Source organism: Corylus avellana, chromosome ca3 (genome assembly GCF_901000735.1).
Source record: "Corylus avellana chromosome ca3, CavTom2PMs-1.0".
In the NCBI taxonomy this organism is placed as follows: Eukaryota; Viridiplantae; Streptophyta; class Magnoliopsida; order Fagales; family Betulaceae; genus Corylus; species Corylus avellana.
The window spans coordinates 25958241-25975271 of record NC_081543.1 but is presented as its reverse complement, the minus strand read 5'-3'; the positions used below and the strand labels follow the sequence as shown (position 1 = coordinate 25975271).

At 39.6% G+C, this 17031-nt stretch overlaps 1 protein-coding gene across 1 annotated transcript; it reads right to left on the bottom strand.

The window, feature by feature from the left end:
• Positions 1-12061: 12061 nt before the first annotated feature.
• LOC132174768 (1-aminocyclopropane-1-carboxylate synthase-like) lies at positions 12062-15349 on the bottom strand. The gene is made up of 4 exons (XM_059586444.1): positions 14931-15349; positions 14682-14813; positions 14411-14571; positions 12062-13372 (listed from the first exon to the last, which is right to left on the bottom strand). Exons 1-4 carry the CDS (start codon positions 15099-15101, stop codon positions 12367-12369), a joined length of 1470 nt encoding a protein of 489 aa, XP_059442427.1. The 5' UTR covers positions 15102-15349; the 3' UTR covers positions 12062-12366.
• Between the last annotated feature and the right edge of the window lie 1682 nt (positions 15350-17031).

The following is a 17031-nucleotide window of genomic DNA, read 5'->3' as shown; positions in this document are numbered from 1 at the left end:
GTCAACAAAGCTGCGATAATCGAGCAGACCCATAATGCAAATTTGGGGTATTTCAACCAGAATGCAAATTCGGGGTATTCCCACCAGAGGGAGAGAAATGTCCCCCCAATGAAACCACTCAAGAGAGCAACCCAGTAAGAAGACATTTCACCAAACCCCACAAAGAAATTTTACACTACAACAATCTCATCAACAAGGAAATGGTGGTCAACGTGCACCATGTCAGAAATGTGGGACGTTTCATGACGGGAACTGTCTACTTGGGCAGCCAGTATGTTATAGATGCAGGAAATCTGAACATATCCTAAGAGATTGCAAAGCTCCTATCAACAACCCAAGTGGTTAGAAACACCTTGAGGAACAGAAGAACCATGCAACTGCTCGGGTTTATGCTCTAACACCTGGTGATGCATCAGCGTCCAATGAAGTGGTGGCAGGTACCCTCCCTATTTTTAATGGTGTAGCTTCTATTCTTAGGATATGTAAAATGAGGGTAGAATTGTAAATGGTAGGTAGAATAGTATTTGGTTTTTTCTATAGAGCTCTTCCCCTTCACAAATTTCACCACTCCTCTCCCTTCTCTTCCACATATTCTTCCTTCTTTCGCTTTCTACTCAGTCTTTCTTCTTTCTAAGAGTGTTTACTCAGAGCAGAGAGAGAAAGGGCGAGACAAAGCACTGCAAGAAAGAAAAAACACGAGAGAGAACGGACTTGAGAAATTAGTTTCAAAAAAACATACTAGTGGTGTTAGTTAGATTGGAGTAACTAGATTCTTCAGACCAATTTTAGCTTCAGTTTAGAAGTAAGTAAATTCACTACCCCTTCTAAAATTTCTTCATGTCATGCTATTTATACATTCTTATATCAAAATGTAAATAATTATTGTATTTACCGTTCATTTAGAAAGCTTCTATTTCTTTAAACGCTTTCTAAGTAAAATAAGTTTATATTTGGAAAAGTTTCCATTTTGAGAAAAGAAAGTTGAGAAATGATGATAATTATAAGAAAGACGAATGATGATAAACCCTCCTACATGTTGCCCTAAGATGCATCAAAAGAAGTACAAAGAAAAGTACAAGAGATAAGATAAATGTTTATGAAATGAAATGAATGTTTATTTCATAAATATTTATGAAACGAGGGCACATATGGAGAGTATTTTTGGCCCCAAGAGATAAAGAAAGAAATGAGTTTGATACCGATACTCGGATGGAGGCGAAACCACTGAAGGAGCCTATGCAAGAAGGCGGTATTCCATCAACATGACCGTTGAGTGCACCAACATGACGGTCGGGCATGCCATAGTTTAGTGCCATGGTCACAAGGACCCGCAACCCTCATACACAGGGGTAACACTGTACATGAGCCTTAATATGAGAAAATGATAATATAAATTTATCTCTGATATGCTATGATGATTTACAATGATGCATTATGATGATGATTTATAAAGATGATTTATGACGATGATTTACTACTAGATGTAATAGTATGTATATGCTATAGGAGATGCAACCATACATACATATATTATTATGACTAGTTGTATATTTATTTGTAAAAACATTTTTTCAAAACTAAGAACAATGAGTAAAAACTATTTATGGTTGTGGACTTTACTTGCTAGGCCCCTTTGGACTCATTCAGTTTTATTTCTTGCTTTCAAGTAGAAAGGACGTTGGAATAGGAGGCCAGAATGGGGGCAGGAATAATTATTAATTTTCATAGTCTTTTCATATTAGTTATTGTAATAATATGATATTTTGCAACTGAAGTTTAATGTTTTCTAATTTCGCTTGAAATAAAATCTCTTAAAGAATGTTTTAGATCTTTGCCTAAATAAATAAATAAATAAAGTGGCAGACCTAGCCCTATCGGGTTGGGGATGTTACAATTTTGGTATCAGAGCAAATGTTATAAGGTTCTGCAGACTTTTTCAAAAAAAAAAAAAAAACAATAATAATAACAATAATAATGAATTAAATTTGGGGTAATTGGAAGCCACATTTCGGCCAAGTAGAGTCAGTCGCTGTAGTCACTACTAGATAATACAAGATTCTTGTCTAAGTTGTTTAATGGTTGTTATATTATCGATTGTGAAGAAATGACGTCCCCGACTCACAATAACCAAGATAACAGCGTTGGCAACTCAGCTTGTGAACCGGCTCGACGATGCCCGATGCGGGAAAGGATCCACGTTCGAAAGGTTTTGTCGGCAGCAACCCCCTACCTTTGAAGGAAATGTGGGTGTAGAAATTGCGGAAAATTGGTTTCTACAAACAGAAAGGCTGCTAAAAGGTGATAATAAGATGGTTAGGTATGCTACATTCCCTGGGAAGAATTCAAGAAGAAATTACGGACCTAGTTCAAAGGTCAATGACGGTAGAGCAATATGCTGCCAAATTCCTCAAACTATCACGATTTGCCCCTTATCTCGTGTCGACAGGAGAGCTAGAAGCAAGGAAGTATGAAAGAAGTCTGCGACCACGCGTTATGAGAACCTTGTGGTAGGACTCCAGATTGGAAACTTAACAGACCCCGTCCACAAAGATGCAATAATCGAGCAGACCCAGAATGCAAATTCGGGGTATTCCAACCAGAATGCAAATTCGGGGTATTCCAACCAGAGGAAGAGAAATGTCCCACAATGGAACCACTCAGGAGAGCAACCCAGTAAGAAGAGAATTCACCAAACCCCACAAAGAAATTTTACACCACAACAATCCCGTCAACAAGGAAATGGTGGTCAACATGCACCATGTCAGAAATGTGGGAACTGTCTGTTTGGGCATTTCCTAATAGATTGCAAAGCTCCTGCGAACAACCCAAGTGGTCAGAAATTCCTTGAAGAATAGAAGAACCATGCAACTGCTCGGGTTTATGCTGGTGATACATCAGCGTCCAATGAAGTGGTGGCAAGTACCCTCCTTATTCCTCCCTATTTCTAATGGTGTAGCTTCCGTTCTTTTTGATCCTGGAGCAACACACTCATTTGTTTCATATTCCATTACCTAAAGCAAGAATCATTAGATGTAAGCCTATCAGTTGCTACCCTGGTAGGAAAGACACTCTGTACCTCGGTACTGTCCTGTGTCGATTAAAGGTCGTGTCATGCTAGCAAATCTTGTAATATTCGAGATGAGCGGGTTTGATGTGATCTTAGGGATGGATTGGCTATCCATGTACCATGCGTGCGTGGATTGTTTCCACAAGGAGGTAATATTTAGACCGTCGAGAAATTTTATGAAGATCGAAGAGTTCAAATTTTATGAAGATCGAACTATTAACGCGCCGAAGTTGATATCCGCACTGCATGCAACTCGATTAATCAAGAAGAGCTGTTTAGGATTTTTGGCATGCATGACAGAGGAGAAAGCAGAAGCAAAAATTGAAGAGATACCTGTTGTGCAGGAATTCACAAACGTTTTCCTGAATGAATTGCCAGGACTGCCTCCCAATAGGGAAATCGAATTCACTATAGACCTACTACCAGGCGCACCCATATCCAAGGCTCCTTATCGGATGGCACCACAAGAACTCGCAGAGCTCAAGGATCAACTACAGGAACTACTCGACAAAGGTTTTATTCGTCCGAGTGTATCACCGTGGGGAGAACTTGTTCTATTTGTGAAAAAGAAGGATGGATCTATGAGATTATGTATTGACTAAAGAGAATTGAATAAGGTTACAATCAAGAATAAATACCCGCTCCCGAGGATTGATGACCCTCTTCAATCAACTCCAAGGGTCACAAGTATTCTCTAAGACTGACCTTCGTTCCGGTTATCATCAACACAAAATTTGGGAGGAGGACGTGCAAAAAAGTCAACGTTTCGGACAAGGTACGGACAATATGAATTCTTAGTAATGTCTTTCGGGTTTAACTAATGCTCCAACTACATTTATGGACATGATGAATCGAGTATTTCGAGAACTTGTTGAACGATGTGTGGTAGTGTGTGGTAGTATTTATTGACGACTTCTTAATTTATTTAAAGACTCGGGAGGTAGGAAAAACCGAGGGAGCTCTATTTATAGGAAAAATCAATTAACAATTCTATTGTAAATGGAAGGTAGAATAGTATTTGGTTTTTCCTATAAATAGAGCTCTTACCCTTAGTGACAACATGTCCCAAGAAAGCCACATTGTCTAACCAAAATTTACACTTTTTGAACTTCGCATAAAGTTGTTGCTTCCTCAAGATGTCCAACACCAGTGCTCTTTGTTTTCCTCCCGAGTATTTGAATAAATTAAGATGTCGTCGATAAATACTATCACACATCGGTCAACAAGTTCTCGAAATACTCGATTCATTATGTCCATAAATGCAGCTGGAGCGTTAGTTAAAGCGAAAGACATTACTAAGAATTCATAATGTCCGTACCTTGTCCGAAACGCTGACTTTCGCACGTCCTCCTCCCGAATTTTGAGTTGATGATAACTGGAACGAAGGTCAATCTTAGAGAATACTTGCAACCCTTGGAGTTGATCGAAGAGATCATCAATCCTCGGGAGCGGGTATTTATTCTTGATTGTAACCTTATTCAATTCCCTATAGTCAATACATAATCTCATAGATCCATCATGACAAATAGAACAGGTGCTCCCCACGGTGATACACTCGGACGAATAAAACCTTTGTCGAGTAGTTCCTGTAGTTGATCCTTGAGCTCCGCGAGAATGAGCCTTGGATATGGGTATGGTGCCTGGTAGTAGGTCTATAGTGAATTCAATTTCCCTATTGGGAGGCATTCCCGACAATTCATCCAGGAAAACGTCTGTGAATTCCCGTACAACAGGTATCTCTTCAATTTTTGCTTCCGCTTTCACCTCGGTCACGCATGCCAAAAATCCTAAACAGCCCATCTTGATTAATCGAGTTGCATCCAATGTGGATATCAACTTCGGCGTGTTGATAGTTCGATTTCCATAAAATTTGGACTCTTCTTTTCCTGACAATCTAAATATTACCTCCTTGTGGAAACAATCCATGCACGCATGGTACATGGATAGCCAATCCATCCCTAAGATCACATCAAACCCGCTCATCTCGAATATTACAAAATTTTCTAGCATGACATGACCTTTAATCGACACAAGACAACGTCTAACTACCGTCTACCGAGGTACATACGACTGTCTTTCCTACTGGGGTAGCAACTAATAGGCTTACATCTAATGATTCTAACTTTAGGTTACATGTTTTAGCAAAGGAGTATGACACAAATGAGTGCGTTGCTCCATGATCAAAAAGAACGGAAGCTACACCATTAGAAATAGGGAGGGTACCTGCCACCACTTCATTGGACGCTGATGCATCACCAGGCGTTAGAGCATAAACCCGAGCAGTTGTATGGTTCTTCTGTTCCTTAAGGCGTTTCTGATCACTTGGGTTGTTTGCAGGAGCTTTACAATCTCTTAGGAAGTGTCCAGATTTCCCGCATCTGTAACATACTAGCTGCCCAAACAGACAGTTCCCGGTATGAAGCTTCCCACATTTCTGACATGATGCACGTTGACCACTATTTCCTTGTTGACAGAATTGTTGTGGTGTAAAATTTCTCTATGGGGTTTGGTAAAATCTCTTCTTACTGGGTTGCTCTCCTGAGTGGTTCCATTGTGGGACATTTCTTTTCCTCTGGTGGGAATACCCTGAATTTGCATTCTGGTTAGGAGAGTGGTTCCATTGTGGGACATTTCTTTTCCTCCGGTGGGAATACCCTGAATTTGCATTTTGGTTGGAATACCCCAAATTTGCATTCTGGGTTTGCTCGATTATCGCAGCTTTGTTGACGAGGTTTGATAAGTTTCCAATCTGGAGTCCTACCACAAGGTTCATAACGCTTGGTTGTAGACCTCTTCAAACTTCCTTGCTTCTAGCTCTCCTGTCGACACGAGATAAGGGGCAAATCGTGATAGCTCGATGAATTTGGAAGCATATTGCTCTACTATCATTAACCCTTGAACTAGGTCCGTAAATTCCTGGGCCCTCGCTTGTCGAACTGTCGGAGGAAATAATCGTTCATAAAATTCCTTCTTGAATTCTTCCTAGGGAATGGGACCCTCTTCCTTTAGTCCTAGCCGGCTGCGTACTTGTGCCTCCTTGGTTTCCCACCACCGATTTGCTTGATCACTTAGGAGGTAAGTAGCATACCTAACCATCTTATTATCAACGCAGTCCATCACCTTTAGCAGCCTTTCTGTTTGCAGAAACCAGTTTTCCGCAGCTTTTGCACCCATATTTCCTTCAAAGGTAGGGGGTTGCTGCCGACGAAACCTTTCGAACGTGCATCCTTGTTGTTCTTCGCCAGTGGATCCTTTCCCGCGTCGGGCGTTGTCTAGCAGGTTCACAAGCTAAGTTGCCAACGCTGTTATAGGGTTTAACTCATGGTTGATGATAGCATTTTCTCCACTCCTAGAGTCGTTGAACTCAGTGTTGCTATCTTGGTTATTGTGAGTTGGGGACGTCATTTCTTCACAATCGATAATATAACAACCATTAAACAACTTAGACAAGAATCTTGTATTATCTAGTAGTGACTACAACAACTGACTCTACCTGACCAAAATGTGGCTTCCCATTACCCCAAATTTAATTCATTATTATTATTATTATTATTATTATTATTATTATTATTATTTATTTTATTTTTTGAAAAGTCTGCAGAACCTTATAACCTTTGCTCTGATACCAAAATTGTAACAAGATCTTTGCATTATTAAAGAAAGAAAATAAGAAAATAAAGTGTAGACCTAGCCCTATCGGGTTGGGGATGTTAGGGGGGGTATTTATAGAGAGGAAAAGCTAGAGGCGTTCACCAAATATTTTGAAAAGTAGCGGATGTTCGGTACTATTACACATTGGGTAAAAGGGTTCATCGTACGTCCAGGTATTATCCAGGGGTTTGCCCCCAATGTACGTCTAGATGGTCCCCAATGTACTATTGTTAGCATACATCCGGGTGGTCCCCCTGCGTACGTCCTCTACTAGAAACAGTAGCGTACGTTCGGTAACCCTGGCGTACGTTCAGTCAAAAAAGGTTAAGTTCGGATTAGTGCTTCAAAATGTCTAAGGATTTTTAGGTTGCAAATGTGGGCATGGGTTCTTGTCATAAAACTGGGTCCTTTATAAATCTCTTAACCATTCCTTGTAAACCGGCGTATTACACCCGGTGAGGTCCTAGGCAGGTCCAGTCGTGTCCCAAGTGGGTCTTGGGCAAGTCCCGATCAAATCCCGGGCAGTGAGGTCTCGGGCAGTCTAGTCGAGTCTCGGGCAAGTCCCGGTCAGGTCCCTAGCAAGTACGGTCGGGTCCCAGGCGGGTCCCAGGCGCATTCTGACAGGTCTGATTGGGTCCCAGGCAGGTCCTAGGCGAGTCTCGGTCTAGTCCTGGGCAGGTCCCGACGAGGTACCAGTCAAGTCCAAGAGTGTCCTGGGCAGGTCTCGAGCAGGTCTGGTCGGGACCCTGTCAAGTCCCGGGTAGGTCCCAGGCAGGTCTCGGATAAGTCCAAGGCGGGTCCTGTGAAGGAAGGTCCGGTCAGGTCCAAGGTAGGTCCGATCGGGTCTCTAGCGAGTCCCTCCAGGGACTCGCGCAGGTCTCGGTCAAGTCTAGGGCGGGTCCCAGGCAGGTCCGGTCGGGTCCCAAGCGGGTCTCGATGAAGTCCTAGGTAGGTCCGGTCGGGTCCGATCATGTCCTAGGCGGGTCTTGGGCAAGTCCCTGTCAAGTCTCAAGCTGGTGCTAGGCAAGTCCCGACAGGTCCAAAACGTGTCTCGGTCAAGTCTAGGGTGGGTCCCAGGCAAGTCTGGTTGGGTCCCAAGCAAGTCCAGTCAGGTCCCAGGCGAGTTACGGAAGGGTCATAGGCGGTTTTCTATCAAGCCCAGGGCAGGTCTTGGGCAAGTCTTGGCAAGGTCCCGAGCAGGTCTGATTGGGTCCCAGGCGAGTCCCAGGCAGGTTCGAACAGGTCCCAATTAGGTCCCTGCGGAGTCCTAGGCAGGTCCTGTAGGGTCACGGGCAGGTTCGGGTGGGTCCCCGAGCAGGTTTGGTTGGGTCTCGGGTAGGTATCGATCAAGTCCTTTGCGGGTTCTGAGCAGGTTCTGACGGGGTCCTTGGCATGTCCGGTTGAGTCCCAAGTGGGTCTTGGGCGAGTCCCGATCAAGTCTCGGTGTGGTCCCAGGCAAGTCCAGTTGGGTCCTGGGCGAGTCCTAGCGAGATACTGGGCAAGTTCGGTCTGGTACGGGCAAGTCCTAAAGAGAGAGTCTAAGCGAGGTCCTGGTCAAGTCTCTAGTAGGTCCAGTCGAGTCCTAGGTGTGTGCCTGGCAGGTCCAGTCAGCTCCGGGGGCAGGTCTCAACGAGGTCGGTGAGGTCCCAGGCAGGACCTAGGCATTCCAGCAAGGTCACGGGCAAGCCCGGTCAAGTCCCGAGTAGGTCTCGGCGAGGTCCAAGGCCCTTGGGCGAGTCCCAGCAAGGGACTCGCAAGTCCCTTGCTGGAATGCCTAGGTCCAAGGTCACAGGCAAGTCCCGAGTGGGTCTTGGCGGGTTCGATCGGGTCCCATGCAGGGCTGGTCGGGTCCCAAGAGGGTCCTGGGCGGGTCCTAAGTGGGTCTCAGTCAAATCCAGGGCGGGTTCCGGGCAGGTCGCAGTGGGTCAGGTCCCGGTGGGTCGGGTCCCGGTCAAGTTTTGGGTGGCTATCGGGCGAGTTCCGAGCAAGTTCTGCGGGGTCCTGAGCGAGTCCCGATCAAGTTCCGAGTAGGTCTGAGCGGGTCTTGGGAGAGTCCGTGCCAATTTGAAAATGAGATGCTCAAAGTCGGAAAAATGGTTTACTGTGAAAATAAGAATCATTTTCCGTAAATCATTTTATAGCAAAACAGAGTGATTTTAAGAGGTCATCCAATCCTACCCTTTTTTAATCAAGGGCTTGTTGGTAACTGACCGAGGACGCCCAATGGTCCACGCCCTCCGGTCGACCCAATAGTAGCCAAGGGTCAACTTGCCTATCACAAGCTCATCTTAGCAATTTTATGTTTGGCTGCTTAAGCAACCCCAGATAGAATTTCCCTTGATGCTTGTTGCCTACCCTTAGCCACACTCATCCCATCGACATTACCGAAAAATCTTTTTGAGGAGGATCGAAAAGACTACTACTAAGAGGAGAGCAAGAAGATGGGTGAAAAAAAAAAAGGAAATAGATGAGCAAAACGACGGAATGAGAGAAAAGAAGGAAATTTTTTTTTTTTATTAGCATCACAAAGTGACAGCGGGAAGGAGAAAGCCCAAATTGAGAGGGAATTTGATAAAAAGAGACCAACGAAAGAATCTGAGAAAGAAAGAAATAGAAAACCAGATAGAAGAAGCACGAAAGCACGAAAAAAAAAAAAACAGGAAAGAGCAAAATGAGAGAAAAGAGGAGAGAGAAGAAAAAAAAAAAAAGAGCAAAATGACGTAATGAGAGAAAGGAAGGAAACAAAATTTTTGATTAGCGTCACAGCAGAGAGGGAAATTGGAACAAGAGAGAAAGAAGCTGGAAAAAAGAAGAAGAGAAAAAAAAGAAGGAGAGAGAGAGAAGCTAGGTGAAATAAAAGGGAAAAAAAATTGAGAAGGAAAATGGAGAAAAGAAAGAAATAGAGAACAAGAGAGAAGGTGGAAAAAAAAAAGAACAGAGGAGCGAAAGGAGACGAAAGGAAGAGAAACCGAGAAGAGAGGAGAGCGAGAAGATGGGTGAAAGAAAAGGGAAATAGATGAGCAAAACAACAGGCTGAGAGAAAGGAAGGAAATTTTTTTTATTAGGATTAACACAGTGAGAGAGGGAAGGAGAAAGCATAGAGTGAGAGGGAATTTTGATAAAAAAAAAAAGGAGGGGGGGGGTGGAAGAACAGAAAGAAAAATTTTGATTAGGATCACAGAGTGAGAGAGGGAAATTGATAAAAAGGGAGGACTAAAAGAAGCTGAAAAAGAAAGAATAGAGAGATAAAGAGAGAAGAGAGGAAACAGAGGAGCAAAACAAGAGAGCAGAGAAGGAAGATAAATTGAGAAGAGACAGAAGTTGGGTGAAAATTGTTAGAGAATATTGTAATTAATTGTAATCTCCTATAATCAGATTTGACAAATTAAATCTGATTGATTGATTTTATTGTAATTAGATTTGATAGTTTGATTACATTACCAAACTTATCTACCCTAATTCTCATATACATAGGAGTGCCATGTATCGTAAAAAAATCAAACAATAAGAACATAATATTGCTCTTAGGGCTTTATCTATGAATATAGGTCGTTGATCGAATCACGTAAAATCTTTTGTGTCTATTTTATTATTTCACATTTAATATTCTAGCTTTATGAACTTCTTCATAAAAGAAAGGATTTTTTATTTTATTAGCATCAAACAATAATAACATATTGCAATGGGAAGAGCAGAAAGTCAGCAACAAACATAGATTAAAGAAGCAACAAACCTTAAAACACCAATGATACTGAAACAGTAGAAAACCAAAAAGAGTTCTCCAAGAATTAAAGAAAAGCTAGAACACACTGCCGTAAATAACAAGCTATAATAAATGGCATCAAACAAAGATCCCTCAGAACTGAAATATTACTCAGATCCCAGAGCATATAACCGGGAAAATAATCCTTTATCTAAGCAATAATCAGTCTGGACAACCGCAGAATACATATGCATAACATAAATGCTTTATTGACATTGTGCATTTGCAATATGAATGCTTCAACTCTATCATTAGTAATAAGAATGAAGACTAAATTAATGTTTCCTTTAGAAATAATATGAAGGTCAATAATCAGTTTTATGCACATATATCTATCTAAGCAACAAATTTGGCAATTAGGGGATGCAGACCTGGTGTGATGGAAATGATGCCATTTGATCCAATTGTTCCAAACCTTATGTTAGCATACTATGTATGTTATGGATGCAGCAAATTGAGCCTACTTGTCTTCGGCTTCGGCCTGTCTCCTTTGCAATTGACAACTGATCACCTTCATTAGTATATACATTTATGTGTTAGTAACAGATAGAAAAACTAACAGATAGAAAATGCAAACCAACAGAGATGGGGTCGAAACCCAAAAAGGAATTGGAAGTACCTCCTCCCTCCGGGATGTTGCAGTTGCAGAGGAACAATAGCTCTTGAGGCCATTTCCTTTTCTTGTTCTTGTTCTTGTTCTTGGGCGTCATAGCCAAAAACTCCTCCAAAGCTCGACAACATCGATGACAGAAACACTTGGAGACGCCACCTCGTCCACCCCAAATGCCATAATCTCTCTCTCTCTCTCTCTCTCTCTCTCTCTCTCTCTCTCTCCCTCACCCTAGCTCTGAGCTTTCTATTTATCTTCAGAGTTTTGAATTTTAAAGAATGCCCAACGGTCTAATTCTTTATTGAAATCAGACCGTAGGATGGATGCAAAATCCAACGGTTGGGTACTCTTCTCTTGTTTGGTAAGATTAGGAATTTTCTAGCCGTTGGTGGTATAATTGAGATTCTAATTACCCAGTTGATGTTGGTGATTGTCGGAAATCCTATCTTGAGGTGGACTGGCCGATTGGATTTGATTTTTGAATTTTTAGGTCCTGGGCCATCCTGAAAGTGAATCCATTTGGGGCAATTACTTGTTAAAAAACAAGTATCCAAACTTAGCTATCAATAGATATATAAAAATTAGGAGCAAATGTGAATTTGATTACTCAACCCATGTTGTTGGTTGTTGGAAACCATCCCGTGCTGGTGGTATCTTTTGGTTTGGCTCCTACTTGTTTATATTATGGGCCGTTGTGAAAGTACCCAAACCCAAGCCGAATCCACTACAAATACACAGACCACGCACTAAAAAAACTATTGAATCCAAAATTTAATAGTAATTAATTAATAAAAAATTCAATGATAATTTTTAGTTTAACATCAAAAAAAATAAACATTAGAGAGTATGAGAGTGAGAGTGAGGTAAATAATCCCTTAATTTAAGGCGATCAAATCATCATTTATCATTAAAAAAAAAAAATCACATTCGAAGAGTCTTTAATCTCATTCGACAAAAAAAAAACAAACAAACAAACATTACAAATTAAATGAATGCTTACAAAAAAATTTCTTAGAAAATACAAACAACTTTTTACACCCCCACTTGGAATGTGAAAAAAGAAAAAATGCACTGAGGAAAGAAACAGAAGCTGGGGGATGCTGAAACCATCATATCCCCATTAGAACGAAAGCACCACTAAACACACCTTATGTTAACAGGAGCTAACAATTTTTCTGCCCAACTATTTTGCCTGACTTAAAATAAATTAAAGAATGTGTCAGCCTTTATCTAGGAAGTTGCCTATTAATGGTGCAAAGTCACTGTCTTTTACGGCTAAGTCCTGGCTCGAACAAGAGGTGATTGAGGTATAGGAGAGTGAGGAGACCGCATGCTCTGTCCCATCATGATATCATCCACTCTTTTACTTTTAAGGCTGAGTCTAAGATTGCTGTTCCAATGCTTTCTCTTAATGGGATTTCTGACATCCTTATTTTTATGCACAAAGGTTTGGATTCTATTCAAAGCAACTCCCATGGTGCTGTCATCCATGTTAGCAAAGCAAACCCTGAACCACCCTGGCTCTGAGCAGTGAAAAGAAGCACCAGGAGAAACATTGAGCTTAACTTCATTTATTATCACCTGCCACAGCTCCATCTCTGCTTCAAATGTCTTGTTTTTTAGCAGGTGACGCAAATCCATCCACACAAACAGGCCTGCATTGCTCTTCAAACAATCAATGCCTACTTGAGCAAGAGGGCAAGTGAGGAACTTATACCTACTTTCCAACCTTTCAGCACTCTCTGAGATAAATCTGTCGACAAAAGCATCATCCGACAGCATAGATGCAATCAGATGTTGTGTTTGTGAGGAAACCAGCCCGAAACTTGACATTTTACGACAACATTGTACTACAGCATCGTTGTATGAATAGACAATCCCAACTCTAAATCCAGGGAACCCCATGTCCTTTGAAAGACTATAAACAATGTGGATGAGATCAAGGTTGCACGCCATTTCCTTTTCTTCCTCTAGAATCTCAGATATGCTTACGAAACCAGGCTGGCTGAAGACAGTTGCAGCATATATTTCATCACAGATCAAGTGGATGCTCTTCTCATTGATGAAGCTTACAAGTTCTATTAGAGTCTGTCTGTCTAATATAGTGCCAAGAGGGTTTGATGGGTTGGTAATCAGCAAGCCCTTTACTCTGATGTTTTCCATTTCAGCTCTCTCATAGGCAGCTTCCAAAGCTTCTCTTGTCACCTTGAAATTGTTAGAGCTTTCACAGACTACTGGAAGGAGTTGTACTCCTGTTCTCCATCTCAAATCCCGATCAAAACTGCAATAAAAAACCCAAATTGTTTTAGCATTTCTCCTGCATATATAGAGATTAATTATATGTTTTGTATGTTTCTAGAGGTCTTGCATATATCTATGTAAAAATTTGGAACCATATTAAATTCAAATACTTTTCTTTGTCATTGACTAATCCAAATTATTGACCGTTTAACCATCAGTGCGTAATTGCTTCCCTCATTGTTTTGACTGTTACAGGCATTTTGAAAAGAAAATTCTTTACCCTTTGACTCAAGTGGTGCTATCAGTCAACTACAATTTTTTTTTTCTGGATCTTGGACTAATGCTAATTGGCTCAAAATTGAGAACAAGAGGCTTTTCTTCGAGGAAGATGGAGCTGATCATTTTCCTCTAGTATCTTCCAATTTTTTGTCAAAAATTGGTTTGGAGGTTTGTATGAGAGTAAACCCTTTACTTGAGGACCACTGCAAATTGGATGTGATCATGCCCCCACCAATCATTCAACTTGTTGGATCCGGATCCCCACTAATTTATTATTTAAATTAATTCGAACAATAAATATGAGAGTCGATATTAAACTCATTTGTCCAAATAAAAGTACAAACAGCCTAAAACTTGTTCAGTTATTTATATTTATTGTCTAAATTGCTAACAAACGAGAAAATAAAACTGTCGGAAATCTAAAGTTCTGTCGGAAATCTAAAGTTGAGCCTGGTGCTTAGGTGGTGACTTTAAGAGCTGGAGATGTTGCCATCGGTCTGGTTGACTAAATATCATCTCTTTAAGTTAATTTATATTGATCAAAGTAGATTTCATAATTAATGTGGGTAGGTGTGGAAGACAGCAGCTAGCAAAGGTCAAGAGTCATGGTATGCGAAGAAAACCAGCCCCAATTAATTACCAAGTCAAACTAAAGCTTTTAAAGCCATCAAATATGCACCTAACTTAACATTTATTTTATCAATTTATTTTTATTTTTATTTTTTTTAATTTTCATTAGAAAGAAAAACATTAAAGCATAAAAGAAGTAGAAAAATTGAAGTGGGATCTCTTATAGTACCCTGGATAATAAGGTGTTGGTACAAGGAATGCCTCCCCCGGGTCAGCCAAGCTAAAGGCAATCATCTCCTGAGCTCCGGTTGCTCCTCCACTCATAACGATGCGATCAGGGTCGAATCTGACTCTGTTTCCTCTTGTTTTTTCCATAAAGTTGGCAACAGCCTGTTGGTTCCAAATATATATCTTGTTAATATACATAAAAATAATCTTGATTAGTCAATCTGATAATATTGTAGAGACAGACAGAGAGAGAGATGGAATGTGTTCCATACATTTCTGAACTCTGGCAAGCCATGATAATCCTGAAAGATTGCTATATCTCTGAATTCATTTACTCCTTCTGGGGTGCAGATGGAAGCTTGTGGGTTATTCAGAATCCACTCTTCAATCAAATTAAAACAAAGCTGCACATTCAAGACAAAACAAACCCATGATTAATACAGCTGACTTTCTGCTTCAAATATATATATATATATAATGAATGATAGTACTTAATTAAGAAAGGTTATAAGCATTTTTACCTGATTTTCTGCAAGACCCATTTGGATAACCCCTTGAGGGTTCTTGGTGGGGTGAAATGGATCATTATCAAACGCCTTCCAACCTTCAAAGTATGAAGAATTTTCGCCATGCCCATTGCCTGTTGCCATCTTAGACAGCAGTTCCTGTTCATTACTGTTCATGAACCCCATTAATCTTTGAGAAATGCAGCAAGAAATTAATCTATCAAGATGGAAATTAACACTTCTATGGGGGAGAAAGGAGAGAGAGCAGTCGTGCTTATTTGCTTGACTCAGAAAGTTTGTGAAGGGTTAGATAAACACAACTTCCCTTTGTGCTTATTTATAGTGGCGTAGTACTCTGTTTCTGCCTGTGATTTTCCAGGTTTTTTCTTTAGAAAAAAGAGAAACGAGTAGACCAGAAACAAGATGAAGTTTCCATGAAGGATACAAATATACGTACAGGGTTTGAAAATCTGGTGAGCATTAATTGGTGTGCGCCTTAAAATTTATTTCCAATGTAATTTTTATTTATTGGGGTTAAATTAAAGCGTGTTGCCCACAAAATACGTCAATATCGGGTCCCAGATGAAACATAAACGTCATCCCATCGCATCATGGCCTACGTTCTTTACAATCAAGTATAATAATATTGGAAAATAACTGCTAATACAACCGACAATGATCCGTGGTGGGCAGCGTCCGGTACTCGTTTAGGGCATTTTCAGCATATTTTTCATCAATTTTTTATATTTAAGGACTCAAACTACTTTTTATTTTTATATATCAAAATACACCTCAATAGATTTCCTTAATCATTACTTATATCATTAAAAAAAAAATTTCATTATATATATATATATATATATGAGATGAGAGAGGAGAAAGTTGTAAGAGGAGAAAGTTGTAAGAGGAGAGAGTAGAGAAGAAAGATAAACATTTTTTATTTTATTTTAATAATCATAAGGATTGCAATAGTAGAACCTTATACTTTGGGTTCCACTGTAACAATTCTCATGGTTGAGGCTCATGTAGAGAGTCTGCTATGAGACATTTTTTGCAATTTTTTAAACATATTCTCTACACATAGGAAACAGATAGAGACTAATTTGTTCTTGCAAGTAGAAATATGATGATTTTAAAATCATCATTAAATTTGAGACTATCGTTATTAAACTTTGATCTATTGGTGATTTTAAAAGTTACATTACATTTGAGAGAATTCAATGAGGACTCTAGTCATTCTTATATCATTACACTTGACCCTTTTTTCTTTTGTTAAGATTTTATTTCGGGTTTTATTTTGATAGATGTTTAAGTTGAAAATTGAAATATATTAAGAAACAAATAATATTTTGTTTCTTATCTTGTTCTTTTTTTATTTTTTTAATACTCAATGGATTAATCTTATTTTCTATATATATATATATATATATCAATTTAATCTTCGATTTTAATATTTTTTTATTCATGCTTTGGCCTCCTATCTTATTATATTTCTCATTTACGTATTGACTCCGTCCCTACAAATAGATGCTCAAGCAATTTAATAAGGACAGAAATTTCATTTGGAGGAAATTTCATTCAACCCAATTTAATAAGTGTCAAATGTCATTTTTCATATTTTTTTAATATTTTAATAGTCATTTATTGTTATTCCACTAATTTAGAAACCCAAATACTAATTTTTTAAAAACCCAAAAATGTTGAATGACACTTGTCACTTATTAAAGTAGGTTGAAAGAAATTTTCTCCAAACCAATTTTTTAAAAAAAAAATTGTGTCCGTCTAATAATTAGGTGGGGTCTAAGTTGCTTGAGTACCTGTTCAAACAAGTGAAGTATGAGCAAATAGTGATCCCGCAATAAAATAGCTTCATATAAGAGTTTATTAGGGCCCTCACTTGTTTGGACATATTGGACCGGATAAATCACATATAACGGATTGTGATAAAGATAATGACAAAGGATATTTGATCAAACAGAAACTCTTGTAAGAATAAGAATTGAAGTAAACTATCTCTCAAAGACAATTTATATAGAATTAGGTTTCTATCAATTATATATTAATCTTGTAAACAAAATAATCTCTTTATTATTATAAATAAGAAATACTGACATAG